This window comes from Scylla paramamosain, chromosome 39, assembly GCF_035594125.1.
Source record: "Scylla paramamosain isolate STU-SP2022 chromosome 39, ASM3559412v1, whole genome shotgun sequence".
NCBI lineage: Eukaryota > Metazoa > Arthropoda > Malacostraca > Decapoda > Portunidae > Scylla > Scylla paramamosain.
The window spans coordinates 3,761,941-3,784,979 of NC_087189.1; the positions used below are offsets into that span (position 1 = coordinate 3,761,941).

Sequence of the window (23,039 nt, forward strand, 5' to 3'; positions counted from 1 at the left end):
GACATTATAACAAGCAAACACACAGTATAGTTTACATTAAAAGAAAAAAAGAGTCATTGAAAAAAAAATAATTAAAAAGCAAAACCAATCACCGTGCCAACAAAAAAACTACATATTTCTCATTAGAGCACGAAAAACATAAATAAATAAATAAATAAAATCTCAAGTGAAATCGAGAAAAAAAGGAAATTGTGAAAAACGTACTCATATTTTCTTTTTTCTGGTAAATTAGTAGTGTAAGTTAATCTGAATGTGATGAGTGCCAATAGTGCCAACAATACCAGCAGTGCCAGGTGAGGGGAATGCAAATGATGCCACTTCTGATAAATTGATTCCCATATTGGCTCAGTCTTAGCAATATTTGGCGGAAAATGGGCCTTATTTACATAGGAATATTTGTTATTGGACCGTGTTGTGGTGTGTGTGGTGGTGGTGGTGGTGGTGGTGGTGGTGGTGGTGGTTATGAAAATTCTGGTCGTGATAGTAGCTTTGGTCAAGATGATGATGGTGGTAGTGGTAGTTGTGGTAATGGTGGTGATTCTGAGTGACAGTGGGCAATAGTGGTGTTTATGATAGTGATGATAATAGTAGTAAAAATAATGATGATGTAAGTAGAAATGTTAATTGTGCTGGTAATGATGGTTTTGATATTGGCAGGAGAGATATTGGTAGTAGTAGTAGTAGTAGTAGTAGTAGTAGTGGTAGTAGTATTGGTGATAGTGGTAATGATAGTGATGGTGATGATAGTAATTTTGGTGGTATTAGTAGTGGTAGTAGCAGCAGTGATCGTGGTAGTGAAAGTGGTGTTAATGGTGTTGTAATGGTAGAAGTGATAGTATCATTGGGTAGTAGTAGTAGTAGTAGTAGTAGTAGTAGTAGTAGTAGAAGTGTTGGCTGTTTTAGTAGTGGCGATAATAGTACCTGTAGTAGTAATAGCAAAAGTAGTAGTGGTGTTAATAATAAAAATAGTAGTAGTAATAGTAGTAGTAGTAATAGTGAACATTTTACTGAAGGGTGGTGGTGGTGGTGGTGTCTGTAGAAGTAGTAATATCAAAAGTGACGGTGTTCGTGATATTGGAGATGGTGTAGGTGGTGGTGATGGTGTTGACTCAAGCTCTGAGTGTGTGGGCAAGCAGGAATCGCTCGTCATCTTTAGTCAAATGTCTGTCTGTCTGCCTGCCTGTCTGTCTGCCTGTCTGTCTGTCTGTCTGGTGAGTTGGTGATGCACTTTTCTTATACCTGGGTTCGATTCCCGCCTTGCCAACCTGAGCTCCGAGTTCTTACAGTGTTATGTATTGCGTATAACTGCGGTGTATGACTGTTGTATATTGGCATTGGAAAGCCTTAGCTGAAGTGGTATTATATATTTGTTTTATTTTATTTATTTATTTATTTATTTATTTTTTTTTTTTTTTTTGCGAGTAGTGGATGATAGAGATGCGACTTTGTTTTGACTTGATTGTTGTTGCTGACGGTGCTTTAGAATGTTGGTAGATGTTGGTTGTTATCTTCATCAGGTCGTAATGGTGCTGGTGTTTGGAATGTTGGTAGATGTTGGTTGTTATCCTGATCCAGTGATGGTGTTGATGGTGAATGTTGTTGTTTTTGAGAGGGATAGTGGTTGGAATGGTGGTAGATGCTATTTATTATCCTGGTAGCGCGATGGTGGTGGTGGTCAGTGTTGTTGTTGTTGTTGTGGTGGTGGTAGGGAAGACAACAGTAATAGTAGTAGTTGAAAGCACCACTACCACTATCGGTACTACCGCTTCTACCACCACCATTCTATGCGCAATAATAGTAATAAAAAAAAACAAGCAACATCATTAACCATTATTATTAATTAATTAAATTATAAATCATTAATATCATGTACTGGTGGATTTTTCAGCGTAATAATAATAATAATAATAATAATAATAATAATAATAATAATAATAATAATAATAATAATAGAAGAATAAGAAGTATAAGAATAAATATTAGAAGAGGAAGAAGAAGAAATGTAAGAACAAATATAAGAAGAAGAAGAAGAAGAAACATAAAAAAATAAATATAAGATGAGGAAGGAGAACGATAAGCATAAATAAAAGAAGAGAAAGAAGAACTGTACAAGAATAAACACAAGACGAAGAGACAAGGGAAGAAAAAAGCATACCACCACCACCACCACCACCACCACCACAACCACCACCACCACCAACCCTCAATAAAATCCAATAAACACACATCCTTCAACCTCGTAGCAAAACCTCGAGTAACCTTAACCTTACCTTCCTTTCTCCCTCCCAATCAAGCGACGCACCAACATTCAGTAAGATATAGAAGCGGCGGGACTCTGTGTTGAGTGGTGCATTCTTTCCCCAGCGCGTAATAGCAAGGCAAGGAGCACTCACCCACTGTTCAGCCTGTATTCATCCCGTATTCACTCCAGAAGAATGATGCAAGAGATGTGAGCAAGCGTCAGGCTGAGAGAAGCGAGCGAGTGAGTGAGTGAGTGAGTGCGTGCGTGCGTGCGTGCGTGCGTGCGTGCGTGCGTGCCTGTGTTCCTTGTGTGTCTGGGTCTGTGTTTGTGAGAGAGAGAGAGAGAGAGAGAGAGAGAGAGAGAGAGAGAGAGAGAGAGAGAGAGAGAGAGAGAGAGAGAGTGCGTGTGCGTGCATTAACATGAAGTATTTCTTGCAGAGAAGATGAAAGAAAGAGGAGGAGGAAGAGGAGGAGGAGGAGGAGGAAGAGGGCAGAAGGAGGAGGAGGAGGAGGAGAGGATTGGAAATTAGAGAGATTGAAAAAATGGCTGTCAGGAAGTGAGAGAGAGAGAGAGAGAGAGAGAGAGAGAGAGAGAGAGAGAGAGAGAGAGAGAGAGAGAGAGAGAGAGAGAGAGAGAGAGAGGCTGCGGATGACAGGTGGGTCTAGGCTCAGATGGTTTTAATCCTGAAGGCTGAAGGGAGGCTGAAGGGAGTGACCGGCGCCTGGAGGGAAGACGCGCCCGCCCTTGTCCTGGGTGAGCGCTGAGCAGGAGAAAGGGACAAGGGGATACCATTAATTAAGGGTGTTGGGTAATCTCTCTCTCTCTCTCTCTCTCTCTCTCTCTCTCTCTCTCTCTCTCTCTCTCTCTCTCTCTCTCTCTCTCTCTCTCTCTCTCTCTCTCTCTCTCTCTCTCAGCTTAACTTCATATTCTCTTGTTTTCCTTTTGTTTTTATATTTTTTTTTCTTTTTCCTCTTTTAAGGAGATAAAAATCCACAGTTTACCTTTTCCAGAACAAAAATTACTCGTGGTTTTGCAGTTTATATAAAAAATGCACGATTCATTTGCATCTTAAATTGTTTACATTAACGTTGGGTGGTGTTTTAAAAAGTATTTTATTAGTAGCATGGATATTATGTAGTCTGGTTGTTGTTGTTGTTGTTGTTGTTGTTGTTGTTGTTGTTGTTGTGATGGTGGTGACTGCGGTGGTCTTCGTTGTCCTTGCTATTCCTCTCGTCTCCTCCTGTTTCCTCTTGTCTCCTCTTGTCTTCTCTTGTTTCCTTTTTTCCTTGTCCATTTTAAACATTCCTTTCCATGTCTCCGTCTCTGTAAGTTTCCTTTCCAGTCTCTGTTTCCATTTCTTCGTGTTTCCGAAGTGACAGCGTATCGATCTCAACTCCAGACAGCTGCCCAGGTGTTTGTGGGTGGAGCAGGTGTGTCTGAGGCAGGTGTACGTGTGTGAGGGGGAAAGAGGGACAGTTCGTATGAAAAAATACTTTTGAATCGTATAGAAAAGAGACAGGGAGGATTTTCAGGTGTGTGTGTGTGTGTGTGTGTGTGTCAGGAATTTTAACAAGGGCTAAAGGTCAGACGATGCTTTGTCACCCTCACATTTATCTATAGGGAAGGAAAAGACTTTATATTATCATTTTTCATCACATCTATTTACAGTCAGGTGTGTGTGAGGTGGCGGTCCTGGTATTGTGGGGTTATGCTTCCTAGCCTCTCTTGTATTGTGTATAGTATTGTATATCTATTATAAGTGTGAACAAGAATACAAAACCTGTAAAACATTCATACACAGCTGAGGTTAAAACAAAATTCAACACTCGGAGTATTTTTAAAACCCACAAAAGGCTTCAGTTTTTTTTTTTATAGTATACTTTTAAATGTGAAAGAAAATGGGCTAGGGTGAGATTCTCCGTCATTCTGAAGTGAATAGAAAACAGCGTGGGACTATAAAGCGGTAATACTTTTTTTTTTTTTTTTGGTGGTTTTTGGGTTTTTTTCTTAGCGTCATCATAAACCACACAAACGTCACAGAAAACGGGATGCGGGTGTTCCCAGCGGCCGGTCCTGAAGGGGAGACTTTTGCAAATCCTTCAGGAGATGAGGCAGGAAGTCGCTGTTTTGTCCTCCCATACACTTTTCCAATGTGACAGCGCGGAGACTTATAAGCCCCGCCCCACCCCCACCCTGCCCCGCCCCGCCCGGCCCCGCTCCGCCTCTCTCCCGCCGCACTAAGGGGGCAGGCACGGCAATCACGAGGCTTCCCACCAGGGTTACGTACGTCGAACGAGTATACACACGACACACGCACACACACACACACGCACACGTACACATCGTATCAGAAAACTCGATCCGCGGCGCACGTCCTCATTTTTGATAGTGTTCTCTCTCTTTTTTTTTCTTTGGTTATTTATTCATGCACTTTGGCGTCGCTTTTATTAGTTTTCTTTCCTCCCGGGCAGGCAAATGACGGCCGGCGCTCCTCGAGTCCTCCAGGAAACACACACACTAATTAGAAAAAGAAAGACAAAAAGAGCTTGAGGGAGGAATACTTTTCTTGAGTTCTGGCGAGGAAACACGGCGTTAGCGGCTTGAGGGAAGGAGGATGGAAGGAGAGGAGACCGTGCTTGAAGGAGGAGAAAAAGGAGAGTCTCAGCGGGGGGCGGGGGCTGCTGCAGGGGACAGGGAGCGGCGGGGGAGAGTAGTGAATCTGTCGATAGCACGCCCCAAGACGGCTCCCTGACAGCTGGCGTGGACCGGCCGCCCTTCTCCCTCCAAGTGTATAACTCCTGAAGGAGGCTTTAGGACCGCACGTTAGGGAGGCGTGCGTGTCAACCCTTCCTGAAGCCGCCCGGGGAACATCACGCCCCGCCCGCCTCTCTTTGTCACCCTCACGCCCGCCTCCTTCAGTGTCCAGGACGTGAGGGAGATGGAGAGTGACGCGCTCCTCTCGTGGACTCCTGGAGACGAGGAGAACGAGGCAGACCACCACCACCACGCCCCAGACAGGGAGGGGATCGGCTGCTGCCCCCCGCCCAGTGTGCATGGCCGCGGGATGCTCGTCTGAGGGGAGAAACAGGGAACATGACGCCTCAAACCTATCACCAATTTTTCTTCACGGGTTGGGACAAGAGAATCAAGGAAGGAAGGGAGGAAGGAAGGGAGGAAAGGCGTTCGTTGCGTTGTTTGTGTTGTGTTGCCTTGTGTTGCGTTGTGTTGCTTGGGATTTAGGGAAGGGAGAGGGAAAGAAGATGGAGGTACTTTTAGTTTTAGTTTGTTATTCTCATCGTTATTGCTTGGAGTGTTGCTTTGTGTTACACTGATCAGAGTGTGTTGGCGTGTGTGTGTTTGAGTGCCATGTGTTTGGAGGGTAATCAGTATTGTGTTAAAGCAGCGTGCGGCAAACAGGCATTGTTGTGCCGTTATTGAAGACTCCTTTGTGTGGAGAAATGATTTTTCGTTGGATTATTCCATGAAAATAGATAACGCCTGCTTAGTAGATATAATTTTACTAATTTCTCAAGCGGAAAATTAAAATGTTAACCCGCCATTGTTTACACGCAGGTACACAGTGTAATTTAATATTATGAGAACTTTTTTTGCCCCCACCTGCGTTACACCTGAGGGAACCCGTCAAACACCTGGCCTGTGCTTTATAAAGGTGAATGGAAAGAAGGTTCAGGAAACGGAGAGAGAGAGAGAGAGAGAGAGAGAGAGAGAGAGAGAGAGAGAGAGAGAGAGAGAGAGAGAGAGAGAGAGAGAGAGAGAGAGAGAGAGAGTTTTGAGAATTATACTAAGACTAAAAGATCAACACAAACTGCTGCAGGGAACACAAAGACAACACAACATACATGACAAGTACAACACCAGTGGAGACAAAGAGACAGACGCATTAACACACTAACACCTCCCCCACTCCCTCCCCTCGTACCATTGAGCACGTGCAGCACGGTCGTCGCGTTGTGGAGGTTGGAAGGGAGACACGTGTAGTTCCCAGCATCAGACGGCCTAGCGTTGGAAATGATAAGCGTGGACGTCACACTCATCTCGCTACCTTGCCCGCCACGCCGCGACACGCTAATCTTTATCCTCGGGTGGTCATACTCCAGCAGCCTATCGCCGGAGTGGTACCAGAAGATGTAGTCCGGCAGTTGCACGGTGGAACTCACAGTACACTCCAGCCGTGCACTTGATCCGCTGCGGACGTACTTGTCTGCCGCCCCGGACACCTCCACCTGCGGCACTGAGGGTGGGAAGGCACACGGGGATTAAAAACGGGACGGAAGTAGTTAGATAAGTGTTAAAAAAGATGTAGGCATTCGGTAAAGGTTGGAAAAGGACATAGTAGAGGGATCAGAAAAGTGACTTAAGGGGTTAGATAAGGGTTAGAAAATATATAGAGGATTAGATACGGCTCAAAAACGGGTATAAGCGATTAGAGATAAAAAAAAAAAAACAGGTATAAGGGATTAGATTAGGGTTAAAAGAACACAGAGGGGGTTAGGTAAGGGTTAAAAAAAAATGTACATAAGGGATTAGATAAGAGTTAAAAAGCGAGCATAGGAGATTAGATAGGGTTAAGAAACGGGCATAGGGGATTAGGAAAGAGACAGAGAGATTAGGAGACAAAACGGATTAGGAAAAAAACAAAGGAAGAAATAGACCAGGAAAAGGAATAAGGATTTAGGAAAGGGTTGAAGGGAGGGGCTCAAAGGTTCAAGGATCTAAATTCGAGTATGGGAGGCTGGGAATGGTAAAACAAGGTAAAGTAAAGAAGTAGGTGGTGATGAAATTAATCATGGTAGGAGTTAAGACAAGAGAGTAAGGTTGGGGTCAAAGATTAAGAGCTGAGGGAGAGTTAGGAGAGTAGATATAGGAAGTGAGAGCAGGAATTAGAAAAAAAAAAAAAGGAGAGAACAGAAAGGAAATACGTAGTAGGAGATAAGGAGACAGTAAATAAGTTATAGATAAGAAATATTTGGTTGATCATGCATAGGAAGTATAGTAAAAAAATGAGTTATGAAAGAAATGGCCACTTGATATATTGGTGGACAGTAATGGGCAAAGAATGGTTATGACAGAGTGGACTGGAAGAGTGATAGTGACAGTGGAAGGAAGCAAGGAAGGTATGGTAAGAAATGGGTGTCAGTGTATAAGGAAGAGTGATATAAGGAAGAGTGTATAAGGAAGAGTGCTAGTGACAGTGGAAGAGTGATAGTGACAGTGGAAGAGTGATAGTGACAGTGGAAGTGATAGTGACAGTGGAAGAGTGATAGTGACAGTGGAAGTGATAGTGACAGTGTAAGAGTGATAGTGACAGTGGAAGGAAGCAAGGAAGGTATGGTAAGAAATGGGTGTCAGTGTATAAGGAAGGGATAAGAGTGATGGGAGATGATGAAGTGTTGTAGCTGAGTGACGCACTGAGTGATGCGGAGAGAAGTAAGGAAGGTTGGCAGGTGGGAGTGGCGCCCCTTGAAGGTTAATTTGAATAGTGTATAAAGGCAGCAGTCATTTCTGTATAGGTCACTGTTAGCATTAATGAGAGAGAGAGAGAGAGAGAGAGAGAGAGAGAGAGAGAGAGAGAGAGAGAGAGAGAGAGAGAGAGAGAGACGAAAAAACAGAGAGGGAGAGAAACGAAAAAACAGAGAGGGAGAGAGAAACAGAGACAGACAGAAAGAAGAAACAGACGGAGAGAGATAGAGAAACAGAGGGAGAGAAACAGAGTGGGAGAGAAAAGAGGGAGAGAAACAGACAGAGAGGGAGAGAAACAGAGAAACAGAAAGGAAGAGAAACAAAAGTAACAGAGAGACAGAGAAATCGAGAGGAATAGAAACACACACACACACACACACACACACACACACACACACACACACACACACACACACTCACCTATCACATTAAGGTGCACAAACATGGACATCTTGGGTTCAGTAGAGATTTGACACTCATAGGTCCCTGCGTCCCGTTCCTGCACGTATTTGATAACAAGTGTCCATGTGTCTGACTCAGGCGTGAAGTGAACCGTGAGCCTCTCGTCCCGCACAAAGGTATACTTGTCCACCGTCAGGATGTCCGCGTCGCGCCTCCGAACCCAAGACACCTGAGAGGGAGAAAAGCACACGGAATTAGGACTCTTGTGGAAATTAATCAGAAATGGAGAGACTGTTGGGAAGTTACACTAATACTCGTTCATAAATTAGAGAAAACACGTAGGGAATGAAGAAATGAGGGATCTGAGAGGGAGAGAAATACGGAATGATGAAAGTCATGGAAATAGTTACGAAATAGAAGGATTATTAAGTCATGAGTAAAAAAAAAAAACGCGAAATGAAGAAAGTTATGAAAATAGATAAGAAGTTGAGGGAGTATGAGAAAAGTACGCTAAGACTCATCCATTAGAGGAATAAAAGCACACGAAATGAGGAAAGTTATGGAAATTGATCAGAAACGGAGGGATTGTTAAGGAAAATTGCCCTAGTACTCATTCATGAACAAGAGAAAGCACACAAAAAGTCAAAGTGAGGAAAGTTATGAAAATAGATAAAATAAAGAGAAATCATTTTAGGAATATTATGTTTTGAAAAAAAAGGAGAAAACATATAAAAAAAATGTATGAAAATAGACAGGAACTAGAGGCAACTGAGAGGGAAAGATAACGTGCAATGAAGAAATTAAGACTTAAGAAAATAGATTACACAAAGATTAGCAAAGGAAACCAAAGTAATACTCGTTTATGAAGGAAAAATATGATACTTAACGAGAAGTAACGTACAAAATAAGGAAAACTATGAAAATAGATAAATAGAGGGATTACTGGGGATATTTACCAAGACATACGAAATTAAGAAATGAACGAAAGAACACACGAAATTAAGCTACGAAAATAAATAAGAAATAGAGGAATTAATATAGGAAAGAGGAGAAAAAAACAAGAAATGAGAAAATGAGGAAGCCTGTAAAAATAGATGAGAAAAGAGGGATTATTAAGAAATATTATATAAGACTTCTTAATTAAGAGAAAATATATAAGTTGAGAAGATCTGGTACGAAAAATCATAGAAAACACATTAATTGAAGAAAGTAAAGGAAAAAGTCAAGAAAAGACAAAAAGTAATTGGAAGCTGATCAGAGAAGACGAATAAAAAAAATAGAAAAGTAAAGACGCATAGAAAGCAAAAAGATGGAAAAGGAAAAACAAGAGAAATTGAAGGAGAATAAAAGATTGAGAGAGAGAGAGAGAGGGGGGGGTGGAGTAAATAAACACCAGTGTCTCGCCTTTCTTTCCTCCCGCCACCACGAGGGGAGGTCAGTGGGAAAAAAATGCTTTGAAAAAATATGAAAAGAAAAGTAGAAGAAAGAAAAGCGTTCTTAGTTTTTAGGCCTTGAGTTTCACCTCCTCCTCCTCCTCCTCCTCCTCCTCCTCCTCCTCCTCTGTGACACTTCAGTAGGAAAAACTAGTAAAGGTGGAAAATAGATGATGGGGCTTCGTTTGCCTTTTCCAAGTGAAAGTGGTAAAAAAGTTTCCTAGTTTTATCCTGTTTCCTTCCTGTTTTCCTTCCATCCTCTCTTCTTTCCCTCCCTCCCTCCCTCCCTTCCTTCCTTCCTCGTGTGATCTTCCTTCAGAGACTCAAGACAAGGCACTGTTAAGGAAAAAGAAGAGACAAGAAATACTGGGAAAATGACGAAATGAGGAAAAATCTGAAAAGGAAAAAGTGAGAGGATACGTCCCCGTCTCGCCTTGCTCCCGGATACAAAGAAGGGTGGAAAGAAGGGAAAAAAAGAAAGGGGGGGAAAGTCAGGTGTTCTATCCTCCATGTCACAGAAATTATCGTAGTGCTGTTTTTTTTATTATTATTATTTTTATTTATTTATTTATTTATTTTATTTATTTATTTTTTTGGCATTAGTGACATTTTTGTTCAAGTTGTTTCTTTTTTTATTTACACTTTCTTAATTTGTTTGTTTTTTGTGTTGTATGTTTTGTGGATTTGCTTTGTTTGTTTGTTTACATTTGCCTTTGTTTACCTTCCTTTTATATATATATATATATATATATATATATATATATATATATATATATATATATATATATATATATATATATATATATTCATAGTTTAGTTCTTAATTTTTGTTTGTGGAGGTTATGTGTTTAGTGGACTTTTCTTCATCATCTTTTTTTCTTTCTTTTTCTCTCCCTCTACCGTCTCTCTTATTTACCTGCTTTTTTTTTTTAATGGGAAAGTCGCAATGTGGTTTAATTAATGTACAGTCCATGTGTTTTATTTTTCTATTTCTTTTTTCTCCTCTTCTCTTCCTTCCCTCTTCACACCCTTGATTCTTCTTCTCCCTTTCTCTTCTTTCATATTTTTTTTTTCAGCGAATGTTTTTTTTTATAATTTTCTAGTTTTTATATAATTTCTTCTTCGGAATCAAAAGTTTTTATTATTTCTTGTGAGACAGAATATTATGAGTGACTATGTCATTTTACTCTCTCTCTCTCTCTCTCTCTCTCTCTCTCTCTCTCTCTCTCTCTCTCTCTCTCTCTCTCTCTCTCTCTCTCTCTCTCTCTCTCTCTCTCTCTCTCTCTCTCTCTCTCTCTCTCTCTCTGTTGAGCGGCCTAATGTAACAAATTTATGACGTGTTTATACTTTAAAAATTATGTTATCTTTGGGTAATAAATTCAGTCTCTCTCTCTCTCTCTCTCTCTCTCTCTCTCTCTCTCTCTCTCTCTCTCTCTCTCTCTCTCTCTCTCTCTCTCTCTCTCTCTCTCTCTCTCTCTCTCTCTCTCACACACACACACACACACACACACACACACACCTGTCGTCTTCACAAGCAGGTGTGCAGGTACTCTGGGGAAGGTAACGACTTCACTGTACTTACTTACTTCCGCCAGGCAGGTAAACAAGTAAAAAGGGAACTGCTTGTACCGCGCCACCTCCAAATGTTCCCCTGCAAATTAAACGTTTGAGTCTGGAAACGTTTGGGCGATATTTCAATTTATATCCTCTTGACAGGACTCGGTAATGGCGGGAGTAATAACACACCTGTCGTATTGTTTATTTATTTGTTTTGTATTGTTGTTGTTTTGCAGCGTACGCCCGTTTTTTTATACTCCACTCAGACTCCCCGACGTGTTTAGTGCTAATGGCCGCCACTGTCGCTTGGAAAAGAATTGTTCCAGCTCTAATGACTAAAAAAAATGTCCCTGTTGTGCCGCACGTGTTGTTCTGATTGATAATGACACGAATAATGATGCTTTAATGGTAATTGCTAAAACATTATATATATAGCTTTCCTCTCTCTCTCTCTCTCTCTCTCTCTCTCTCTCTCTCTCTCTCTCTCTCTCTCTCTCTCTCTCTCTCTCTCTCTCTCTCTCTCTCTCTCTCTCTCTCTCTCTCTCTCTCTCTCTCTCTCTCTCTCTCTCTCTCTCTCTCTCTCTCTGGCAGGTGGGTATTACAGGTAGTAAATTGCAGGCCCAGACACCTTACTTTCCGGTCTGATGTGGGAGTAATTGTGGCTCTGATTTAGGGAGGAGCTGCAGGAGGAGGAGGAGGAGAACAGGGAGAAGGAGAAGGAGATAAACGTGTTGGAGGACGAAGAGGAGACTGGCGGATAGAGATAATGAACCTGGGATAGAGGAGGAGGAAGAGGAGGAGGAGGAGGAGGAGGAGGAGGAGGAGGAGGAGGAGGAGGAGGAGGAGGAGGAGGAGGAGGATTTGGAGACAGTGGTGATTATAGACAGACGTGTGGGTGAAATTGCAGGCACACACACACACACACACACACACACACACACACACACACACACACACACACACACACACACACACACACACAGAGAGAGAGAGAGAGAGAGAGAGAGAGAGAGAGAGAGAGAGAGAGAGAGAGAGAGAGAGAGAGAGAGAGAGAGAGAGAGAGAGAGAGAGAGAGAGAGAGAGAGAGAGAGAGTCACTGGAGGAGATTAATGAAGCTTAAACTCTCCCACGACACTTTCCTCGTGTTCCGCTTCGTCGTCAAGATGGCGCCACCTCTCCCTTCCTCTCACTTTCCCTCTCACTCTCTCTCTCACCTCTCACTGCGGAACGTGACCTCTTTTTTTCTCCTTAATCACCTGTTTTGTCTCGCCACTCCACCTGAAATGTCCCACCTGTATGTGTGTGTGTGTGTGTGTGTGTGTGTGTGTGTGTGTGTGTGTGTGTGTGTGTGTGTGTGTTTCTCTCGTTTTCCTTCCTCCGTGAAATGTCCCTAATTGTTGCATTTTTCATTATCCTCCTTTCCTTTCTTTTCATATTCTTTTCTTTCTTATCTTGTATCCTTCATCTTTTATTTCCATCGTCTCTCATATCTTTGTGTCTTTTATGGCCTTCTTTTTTTTTTCTTTCATGTGTGTGTGTGTCTTGTCCCACGTACGTCCTTTCTAATGAGCTGAAAATCCTTTAAATGTGTCTATTTCGTGTTTTTTTTTATCTTCAGTCCTATTTTTGTCCTTCGTCTTCTAATGCAAAAGAACTATAAAAGAAACATGATTTTTAAGCAAACCTATTAAAAAAAAACATATCTAAACGTTTCTGTCACTTCCCAGTTTCAAGATACAATGTAATTTTGGACTTTTTAACTGCATTCAGGGACCAGTATCTTCTATGAGCCTTTTTTCAATCAGTTTTATTGCCGTGGTTGAAATCGCACTCACATATAAAGCATTACAATGGAAACTACAAAAGCTACACGAACTCGCAACGGTGGTGATCATATTTGGATGCTCCGCCTATGACTCCTTAAATAGTTTCAAGATATAATGTAATTTTGATGCTTTTGAGCCGCCTTTAAAAATTGACTCGTTCAGCAGGCACTTTTTTTAGTTATGTTATAATGGAAACGGGATTTTTCCACACAAACTGGTGGTCTAAAAATATAGAACATCTTATCTGACGCTTTTTTTTTTATCATGTCCTTAATTTCAAGAGGCAGTATAATGATGAACTTACTTTTGAACTTTATTTTGGATCTGGCAACTTTGGTCGGCCTTTTTTTCCCATCAGTTATATTTCCCTTTTTAGATGTAAAGCAATACAATGGACACAGGACTTTACTTTACATACAAACTGACAGACAGGACATTTTAACGCTCCTCTTATCACTTCCTTTGTAATTTTAGACTTGATTTTGAATTTCTTAAGAACCAGCATCAACAATAACAATAAACCTCCTTTTTTTTATTTTTAATCAGTATTGTTTCCCATGGTTAAAGTTTCCTCTGCATAAGTTACCAAATTAACAGCGTGTCATTCTCTTCACGAGCACTTAAGTCTATCCCTGGCCAATGAGTGTAAGTGTGTCCCTCTCCGCGCTGTGGAATGCCTCACCTGTCACATTGCTCACCTGTGCTCTCTGCTCCTCACATCAGGAATGCCTTTGATAGTGTCTCGCATTAAGGTTATTTATGGGCGAGCTGGTGTTGTGTTGCTGTGCCCCTGTGCTGGGTGACTCAGGTGTGTTAGTCACGTGTAATTGAATGCCTCTTGTCCAGTGGCGTCGATTACCTCACAAAGGACACTGCACACTTCACATTTCACACACCCTCCATGCGCGGCACCAAAGAATAATGTAAGGCTTAAGTGGCTGAAAGAGAGAGAGAGAGAGAGAGAGAGAGAGAGAGAGAGAGAGAGAGAGAGAGAGAGAGAGAGAGAGAGAGAGAGATAACACTGTGGCTTCCAATAAATGGCAAAATCTTGGTAGTTCATAAAGAAGATATGATCAAATCCAGCGTGACAACCTGGCCTCGAAAAATAGTCTGAATTTTGCTGTTTCCAAAGCAGAACTGGTGAGCCATCTTGGATATCACTGCGGCTTCCAATAAATGGCAAAATCTTGTAGTTCATAAAGAAGGAAATATAAAAAAGAACGAGTATGACAGCCTGGCTTCGAAAAATAGTAAAAAATTGTAAAAATCTTGCGGTTTCTAAAGAAGTAAGTATGCCTTTGGTAACACTGTGGCCTCCGATGAATGTCAAACTCTTCTACTTCATAAAAAATAAATGTGGAAAGATGACAATCTGGCCTCGAAGAACAGGAGAAACAGTAAGAACTCTTGTGACTCTTAAAGCAAAACTAGTGTACCATCTAAGGTAACTGTGGCTTCCCATAAATGGCCTCTTGTGGTTAATAAAGAAAATAAGAAAATAAGAAAAAAGTATTACAACCTTGCCTTGAAGAACAAACAGTGAAGACCTTACAGCTCACCAAATATAAATAGTGATCATCTATTGTAACACTGCAATAAATGGCGGAGTCTTGGAGTTCATACCAAAGAAAATATGAAAAAAAATCAAGCATGACAGCCTGACCTTGAAGAATAGCATAAACGTTGCGGTCCCTAGAACACAAATAGTTTACCATCGTGGATATCGCTGCAGCTTCGAATAAATATCAAAAATTTCGTGGCTCATGAAGAAAATATGAAAAAATGACAATGGCCTCAAAGAATAATAAAAACCTTGCTCCCCCTAAAAGCATAAACAGAGAACCATCTACGGTAAAAAGCTTGCGGTCCCGGAGGATGAAAGAGGTAAAATCCGCACCCACAACCGGGACAGCTACTTGCAGACCCGCCACGCCAATCTGCATACACAAGTGCTTGGTTCTGGTGATAAGATTAGACGGTTCTCCCAGCCAGCCGCCAGTACTCCGCCGAGACACAACGGAGCCAAGTGGAAGGGAAGCGAACTCTCAACGGGTAAAAAAGGAAACACGGCAGCCACAAGGGTCTGAATGTTTCCTAAGACGAATAAGCTGAGGAGAGAGTGCCAGGGTGCGGGAAGTAATAGAGGTGAGGCTAAAGAGGGAAAAATAGAGGGGTATTACAAGAGAAAGGAGCAGAAAAAGGAATAGGATAAGGGTGTAGGAGGGGAAGGGGTGGTGAATAATGGAGGGAAGCTTACAGGGGAAAAATAGAACAACATTACAGGGGAAAAATGGAATGCTGCTAGATTTACTTACTAAGGGAAAAAGGATAAATGAATAAAGAGTGCAACGAACGTAACCCAAAGTAACTTAACCTAACCTAACCTAACCTAACGTAACTTAACTTAACCTAACGTAACTTAACCTAACCTAACGTAACTTGACCTAACCTAACCTAACCTAACCTAACCTAGCCTAACTTAACCTAACCTAACGTAACTTAACCAAACCTAACTTAACCTAACCTAACTTGACCTAACCTAACTTAACCTAACCTAACCCAAAGTAACTTAACCTAACGTAACTTAACCAAACCTAACTTAACCTAACCTAACCTAACTTGACCTAACCTAACTTAACCTAACCTAACCTAACCTAACCTAACCTAACCTAACGTAACTTAACCTAACTTAACCTAACCTAACCTAACTTAACCTAACCTAACCTAACATAACGTAACTTAACCTAACCTAACCTAATCTAACTTAACTTAACCTAACCAAACCTAACTTAACCAAACCTAACTTAACCTAACCTAACCTAACTTGACCTAACCTAACTTAACCTAACCTAACCTAACCTAATGTAACCTAACCTAACGTAACTTAACCAAACCTAACTTAACCTAACCTAACCTAACTTAACCTAACCTAACCTAACTTAACCTAACCTAACATAACGTAACTTAACCTAACCTAACCTAACCTAACTTGACCTAACCTAACCTAACCTAACCTAACGTAACTTAACCAAACTTAACTTAACCTAACCTAACTTAACCTAACCTAACCTAACCTAACCTAACGTAACTTAACCTAACCTAACCTAACCTAACGTAACTTAACCAAACCTAACTTAACTTAGCCTAACTTAACCTAACGTAATTTAACATAACGTAACTTAACCTAACCTAACCTAACCAGTGCTTACCCTTCTGAAATTTCTAACAGTATAATGGTCATGTACTGTTATTTTCTATAATGTAACACTCTCTCTCTCTCTCTCTCTCTCTCTCTCTCTCTCTCTCTCTCTCTCTCTCTCTCTCTCTCTCTCTCTCTCTCTCTCTCTCTCTCTCTCTCTCTCTCTCTCTCTCTCTCTCTCTCTCTCCATGAACACTCACCGTCTTGTCTCCCAGCTGCTTCACGGTACAGGGCAGGTACGCTACGGTGTTCTGGTGTACCGTAATGTTGCGGGGCTGGGGGGTGGGGAAATAAGGCCCCATGTACAGCCCCGTGCCTGCTCCCACGCCGCCCATGAGGGAACCTAGGGAGGGAGAGAAAAAGGATGATTGATTGATGGAAAGAAAAGCAACAATGAGGTTATTTATAGCCAGTGAGGAAAGAAGGGGAGGTGTGTGTGTGTGTGTGTGTGTGTGTGTGTGTGTGTGTGTGTGTGTGTGTGTGTGTGTGTTTTACGTTTTATTTTTATTTTTTTATTATTATTTTTTGTATGATACTGTAAAATTTGTGGTCAGTAAAATATGTCTGTCTATATAGTATATTTATCTGTGTGTGTGTGTGTGTGTGTGTGTGTGTGTGTGTGTGTGTGTCTGTGTGTGTGTGTGTGTTTAAGATTAATTATGGCTAAGCTACGAAGAGAAAGGAGAAGCATGCTCACACACACACACACACACACACACACACACACACACACACACACACACACACACACACACACACACACACACACACACAGGCTAGCCAGGGATGGGAACAAAGATATCATATTTATCCCAAAAGTCTGACGTGCAGAGAAAGGAGATGGGAGAAGAAAAGCAGAAGAGGAGAAAGAAAGTGAAGGAAGGAAAGAAGGGAGGGAGTAAGGAAGGAAGGAGAGAAGATATGAAAAAAGCAATATAGTGAATAATAAAGAAACAGGAGAGAGGAAAAGAGAGAAGGAGATAATTCTGGGAGGGAAAAGATATGAAAAGATTGTGATGAGAGAGAGAGAGAGAGAGAGAGAGAGAGAGAGAGAGAGAGAGAGAGAGAGAGAGAGAGAGAGAGAGAGACGGAGAAAATGAATTCCTGGAGTATTATGTGTGCGAGAGAGAGAGAGAGAGAGAGAGAGAGAGAGAGAGAGAGAGAGAGAGAGAGAGAGAGAGAGAGAGAGAGAGAGAGAGAGAAACAATATAACGTGATGGAGTAGGGAGAAAGGGAGAAAGAAGAAAAAGATGATGGAGGAGGAAGAGGAGGAAGAAGAGGAGGAGGAGGTGGTGGAGGAGGAGTCAAGTGATGAAGAACGGGAAGAGGGAGAATAAAGGAGAAAAGGTGATGGAGAGGAATGTAGGACAATAATGGATGAGAGAGAGAGAGAGAGAGAGAGAGAGAGAGAGAGAGAGAGAGAGAGAGAGAGAGAGAGAGTATTTATGTGTGTGTGTGTGTGTAAAATAAACCTTTCAATACCTGTCTTCCTTCACCTATGTACTCGTCTACCTGTGACCTTTAAATCCCACGGGACAGGTGTGCCAGACAGGTGCAAAAGACAGCTATGTAATTATCCAACCATTTGTCCACAGTTATGTAACAATACTAGTAACTGTATTTTATTATTTAGTTAGTGTCTCTCTCTCTCTCTCTCTCTCTCTCTCTCTCTCTCTCTCTCTCTCTCTCTCTCTCTCTCTCTCTCTCTCTCTCTCTCTCTCTCTCTCTCTCGATTAATTTCCTGTACTGTTTCTTTCTGTGTATTTTTCTGGCGTTTCAAACAACAAAGCAAACATTTATAACATTTACCACATCAGGGACTTTCTTTGAGTAGCAGCCATCCATGTGTCATTTTTTCCCTCTCGTTTTCTTCACCACAAACTTGAGAACTTTCAACGACACGAAGTTCAGGAGTACACAGAATTTTTTATATACACTGGTATTTATTTTCTTTCCTCTCCCCCTCCTCCTTCCAAAGTAGTAGAGCAACAAATTTCGGTGTTTTTATTTTGTTTATTTTCGTTTTATCGTGGCAGCTTCGTAGACACGTAAGTTAATGGGGATATATATGTGTACTTAGGTTCTCACTGATAAGTTACCAAGTTATGTGTTATTTTGTCTTTTTTTCTTTTCTTTTTCTTTTTCTTTTTTCTCTCTCCCTTGATGCGTAACTTTGCCACTCAGCCCAAGCTTCAGCCCCTCTTGTTTTTATGCAACAAACTTAACGCTAATTTTTCTTTCTGTATTCCTTGCAACACAATATCCTGGGCGTGACTTTGTGATATTAATCTTACTCCCCTCGCTCTCTCTCTCTCTCTCTCTCTCTCTCTCTCTCTCTCTCTCTCTCTCTCTCTCTCTCTCTCTCTCTCTCTCTCTCTCTCTCTCTCTCTCTCTCTCCCCCAATACTGATGTGAAAAATGTTAGTGGCATCAAATTCTCACTTATCACAAACAGCAAATCCAATTACTGAATCAGACAAATTTCTTTCTAAAAAAAAGGACAGGAGACATAATCACTTTCAGAATTTCAGGGATAATGATTATGTATTAGAGAGAGAGAGAGAGAGAGAGAGAGAGAGAGAGAGAGAGAGAGAGAGAGAGAGAGAGAGAGAGAGAGAGAGAGAGAGAGAGAGAGAAAGAAAGGGTAGGAAGAAAAACGGGATGGAAGGAATGAGATGAGTAAGAGAGAAAGAGAATGAAAGAGAATAAATATGAACGAAAAAGAGAACAGACGAAAGGAAGGAAGGAAGGAAGGAGAGAAGGAAGGAAGGAATTAAAGGAATTAGCAAGAAAGAGAAAGGGAAGAAAGCAAAAAAATTATGTACGAATAAGAAACAAACGAAGAAGGAAAGAAAAGACAAAGGAAACAAAACAAAGCTGAACGAAAAATATAGAAAAAGAGGAAAGGAAGAAAGGAAAGAAGGAAGAGAGAGAGAGAGAGAGAGAGAGAGAGAGAGAGAGAGAGAGAGAGAGAGAGAGAGAGAGAGAGAGAGAGAGAGACCATATCATTACAGTTTTCTCACTCCCTGTCTGTCTATTGTACCGATCGCCTCCTCCTCCTCCTCCTCCTCCTCCTCCTCCTCCTCCTCCTCCTCCTCCTCCTCCTCCTCCTCCTCCTCCTCCTCCTCCTCCTCCTCCTCCTCCCTATTCATTTCAGATAATCGCATAAAAACCATCACACGCTCATAAAGTTGACAAGTTAATGGCAACAGTCACTCGACCGTCCATCAGCCCCCCGCCCCACCCCGCCTGCACTCGCCTCCCATGCTCCCTACTGCACACACTCACGCAAACACACGCACACGCACGCACTCACTCACACGGACCCAGTAGACCCAGGCACATTGAGTCTGATTTTAAGAACCCATGAATCTTGTACCAAATAAGCTAAAGTAACTGCAATCTTCCTCTTCCTCCTCCTCCTCTTTTCTTCCTCCTCCTCCTCCTCCTCCTCCTCCTCCTCCTCCTCTTCCTCCTCCTTCCCCTAGAGAGAAAGAAGAAAGAGAAAAAGAAAGGCGGTGGAATAGAAGGATTTGGAAGGGAGGCTGGAAAATTGTGGTGGGGGAGAGAGAGAGAGAGAGAGATGATGGTGTACGTTCAAAAGAGAGAAAAAAAAATCCACCGGAAAAAAAACAGGATGAATTCAATAAAAGGTCAGGAAATGTTTTCACTGGAGGTACTACAACTACTACTGCTGCTACTACTACTACTACTACTACTACTACTACTACTACTACTACTACTACTACTACTACTACTACTACTGATAAAAATAATAATAAAAGAAGAAGAGGAATATTACTGCTACTACTATTAAACTCGTCACTTAAAATTGTGGGGTTTTTTTAAATATTATCCGGATATAAAAAGGAAACTTCACAAGAACGAAATATAAACGAAAAAGAAAAAGACTAGCATCAAAAAGGGTGAAAAAACAAGAATTAAGTATTAAAAGGGGAAAAAGAGGAAATCAAAATAAACGAAACACGAGGTAAAAATAACAAAAATTAATACACCCAACCCAAACATAACAAAAAAACTGAGGGAAAAGAAAGAAAATCCCAAAACGACACTACCAAAAGAAACACCAACTAAAAATAACATCAGTATGGGAAAATGTCAAAACGGACGGACCCCTATCAGAGCCTGGAGAGCTGCGCCGCGTCAATTTGAGTGGAGGGAATCGTGGAAGAGTCGGAAATAATTAAGAGTCCTTGTGAGGAATTAGTGAGTAAAAATGTCTTAAACAGAATCGTGTGAAGGGCCTCATTATTCACTGCCAGCCTGGGACATTACTTGAAAAACCCACTGACGAGGACTCACTCAAATGGCATGAGATATACTATACGAAAATTTTTAAATAAACAGGCGATGATGTTGAAATGTACCGAGTCTTTTTTGTACATGTGTGATACGATGTTTGTACTGGAAAGTGTTTCAGATGATGAGGGTTGAAATAAATGTGATCAAATGCAGTTAAGGGGAATCTCTCGAAAGACAATGTGATTATAATGGTGGAATATGATCAGATTTACTGCACATGTGATAAAAATTTCTCGTACAGATTCCTTTGAAGTGATGAGGATTGAAATGTTAAGTGATCAGACATTTTACTGCAAATCTCTTGGGAAAAAAAAAAGCCGATGTTAAAATATGTTGAAAATTAGTAATAGAAAATTGCTTTCAGGTGATGAGCTTTGAGATGAAAAGTGATGTGATAGAGCACGTGAAATCTCTTAAAAAAAAAAAAAAAAAAAAAAAAAAAAAAAAAAAAGTGATGAATATGTTGAAATGCGTTGAAACTTAATACGAGAAGCAACTTTAAAATGATGAGGATCGAGATGAAACGTGGATATATTTTACTGGAAATAGAACCAGGCGATTATGATGTTGAAATGTGATGTGGTTTGATACAACGTAGAAATTGCATTGAATAATCTACAGCCACACCAGGAAACTACTTGAAATATTGCCTGACTGATGGGGAAGTGAATGAAATATGATGAAATAGAGCACAAGAGTGAATATAAAAGGAAAGTCTCTGGTAAAACAGTTGATTGAAAATATAAAACGTGATGAAATATTGTGCTAGAAATTGCTTTAAAGAAGTGAATGATTAAGTGATAAATAGACAAACAGTTAATCCTTTCACAACTAGATGAGGAAAACTATAGAATGTGTAATAATGATAATAGTAGTAATAATAATGATAATAATAACAACTGCCTTGCATATTACCATGAAACTTGTCCAAAAAATCTAAATAGTACGAATTAATGATCGAAAGCTGCTTTGGAAGAATAATTGGCTCAGGTGATTAACGTGTCAGGTGTGTGTGTGTGTGTGTGTGTGTGTGTGTGTGTGTGTGTGTGTGTGTGTGTGTGGGGGAAAGAAAATTATGTTGTTTAATAATGGAGAAGGGAGACTCAGCTTAATGAAGGCGAAACACAACATGATGTAATTACAGATTAAAATGTGAGGCGGAAGATTAGGAAATATTAACCAAAAATTTACCACTGCAAAATAAAGTGTGTGTGTGTGTGTGTGTGTGTGTGTGTGTGTGTGTGTGTGTGTGTGTGTGTGTTAAAGGATGGAGAAGTGAGTTACGACAGAACACACACACACACACACACACACACACACACACACACACACACACACACACACACACACACACACACACCTTAAAAGCGAAGCATCCCAAAAAAATCAAGTAAAATATAAAAAAAAAATCAGAAAAAAAAATCGGGCACACTCACCCAGCAGGAGAGAGAGGCAGAGATGAATGGATCCTTCTCTTCCTTCCTTCATTGTCTCTTCCTTCTTCCTGAATTATTGGTAATCCTCCCAGAACCTCCTCATAAGAGCTTCTCCTCACCGCCTCCCTCACGTTTCATTATATAATCATTCTTCTTTCTTCTCCTTCCCCTTCTTCTTCTTCTTGCTCTTCTTCTTCCTCTTCTTCCCTACGAAAGTTTCCTCTAAGACTGATGGAGATCGTTTAGCTTTTTCTTCCTCTCTCTCTCTCTCTCTCTCTCTCTCTCTCTCTCTCTCTCTCTCTCTCTCTCTCTCTCTCTCTCTCTCTCTCTCTCTCTCTCTCTTTCTCTTTGTCTATCTGTCTCCTCACTTTTTTTCTCTCCGTCTCTCCTTTTCTCAGAATAAGTAACTAGTTGTAATTCTTGTGTAATTAGTTTGTGTAACTAAGAGGAGAAAGAGCAAAAGGAGGACCTTTAATAGTAGTGGTAGTAGTAATAGTAGTAGTAGTAGTAGTAGTAGTAGTATTTTTTCTCAAATGGTTGGAGAAAAGACTAGATTATTTCTTTTTAATTTCTATGAAGGTCCTGATGATCGAAAAATAACCTTTGTGTGTGTGTGTGTGTGTGTGTGTGTGTGTGTGTGTGTGTGTGTGTGTGTGTGTGTGTGTGTGTGTGTGTGTGTGCGTGCGCTTGTGTGTGCTTCAGTCCTTTCACTCCCTGGGTTTCTCTTCATCTTTTCTATGCATTCCTCTTTATTCCTCACCGTGAATGGACTTTCCTTTTATATTCACCTTTTCTATATATATTTTCCTGTTCCACTTTCTCTTTTCTCTATTTCCTTTTTCTTCTCTTCTTTCCTCTCAGCTTAGCCTTCTTTTCGCTCTTTTATCTCTCCTTCACTACGAAGATTGGAGGAGGGAGAAATGGAGAAGGAAGAGGTGATTGGAAACAGAAGGGTTAGCAGTATTGGTGGTGATGGTGGTGGAGGTCACGTGATCTGAAAAAAATAAAGGAAAAGTGGTTAATAACAATAATTTTCCTGTGTGTGTGTGTGTGTGTGTGTGTGTGTGTGTGTGTGTGTGTGTGTGTGTGTGTGTGTGTGTGTGTGTGTGATAGTGGCAGTGTTTCTTTTTTTCAATTTTCA

General features: G+C 41.0%; 1 protein-coding gene across 1 annotated transcript; it reads right to left on the reverse strand.

Annotated features, from left to right (window-relative positions):
• Window positions 1-4,642: 4,642 nt before the first annotated feature.
• Window positions 4,643-22,173, reverse strand: LOC135092061 (netrin receptor DCC-like). Its single transcript, XM_063990239.1, has 5 exons — window positions 21,899-22,173; window positions 16,341-16,483; window positions 8,144-8,354; window positions 6,183-6,494; window positions 4,643-5,314 (listed from the first exon to the last, which is right to left on the reverse strand). Exons 1-5 carry the CDS (start codon window positions 21,948-21,950, stop codon window positions 4,764-4,766), a joined length of 1,269 nt encoding a protein of 422 aa, XP_063846309.1. The 5' UTR covers window positions 21,951-22,173; the 3' UTR covers window positions 4,643-4,763.
• Between the last annotated feature and the right edge of the window lie 866 nt (window positions 22,174-23,039).

Bases quoted from the DNA above. Each gene is read 5' to 3' on its own strand.
- LOC135092061 (XM_063990239.1), bottom strand. From the start codon at position 21,950: ATGAAGGAAGGAAGAGAAGGATCCATTCATCTCTGCCTCTCTCTCCTG. The intron at 16,484-21,898 runs GTGAGTGTGCCC...CTCCCTCCCTAG, and splicing joins CTGCCTCTCTCTCCTGCTGG to GTTCCCTCATGGGCGGCGTG. The intron at 5,315-6,182 runs GTACGAGGGGAG...TTCTCCCCTCAG, and splicing joins CGTGCTGCACGTGCTCAATG to ACGAGCATCCCGCGGCCATG.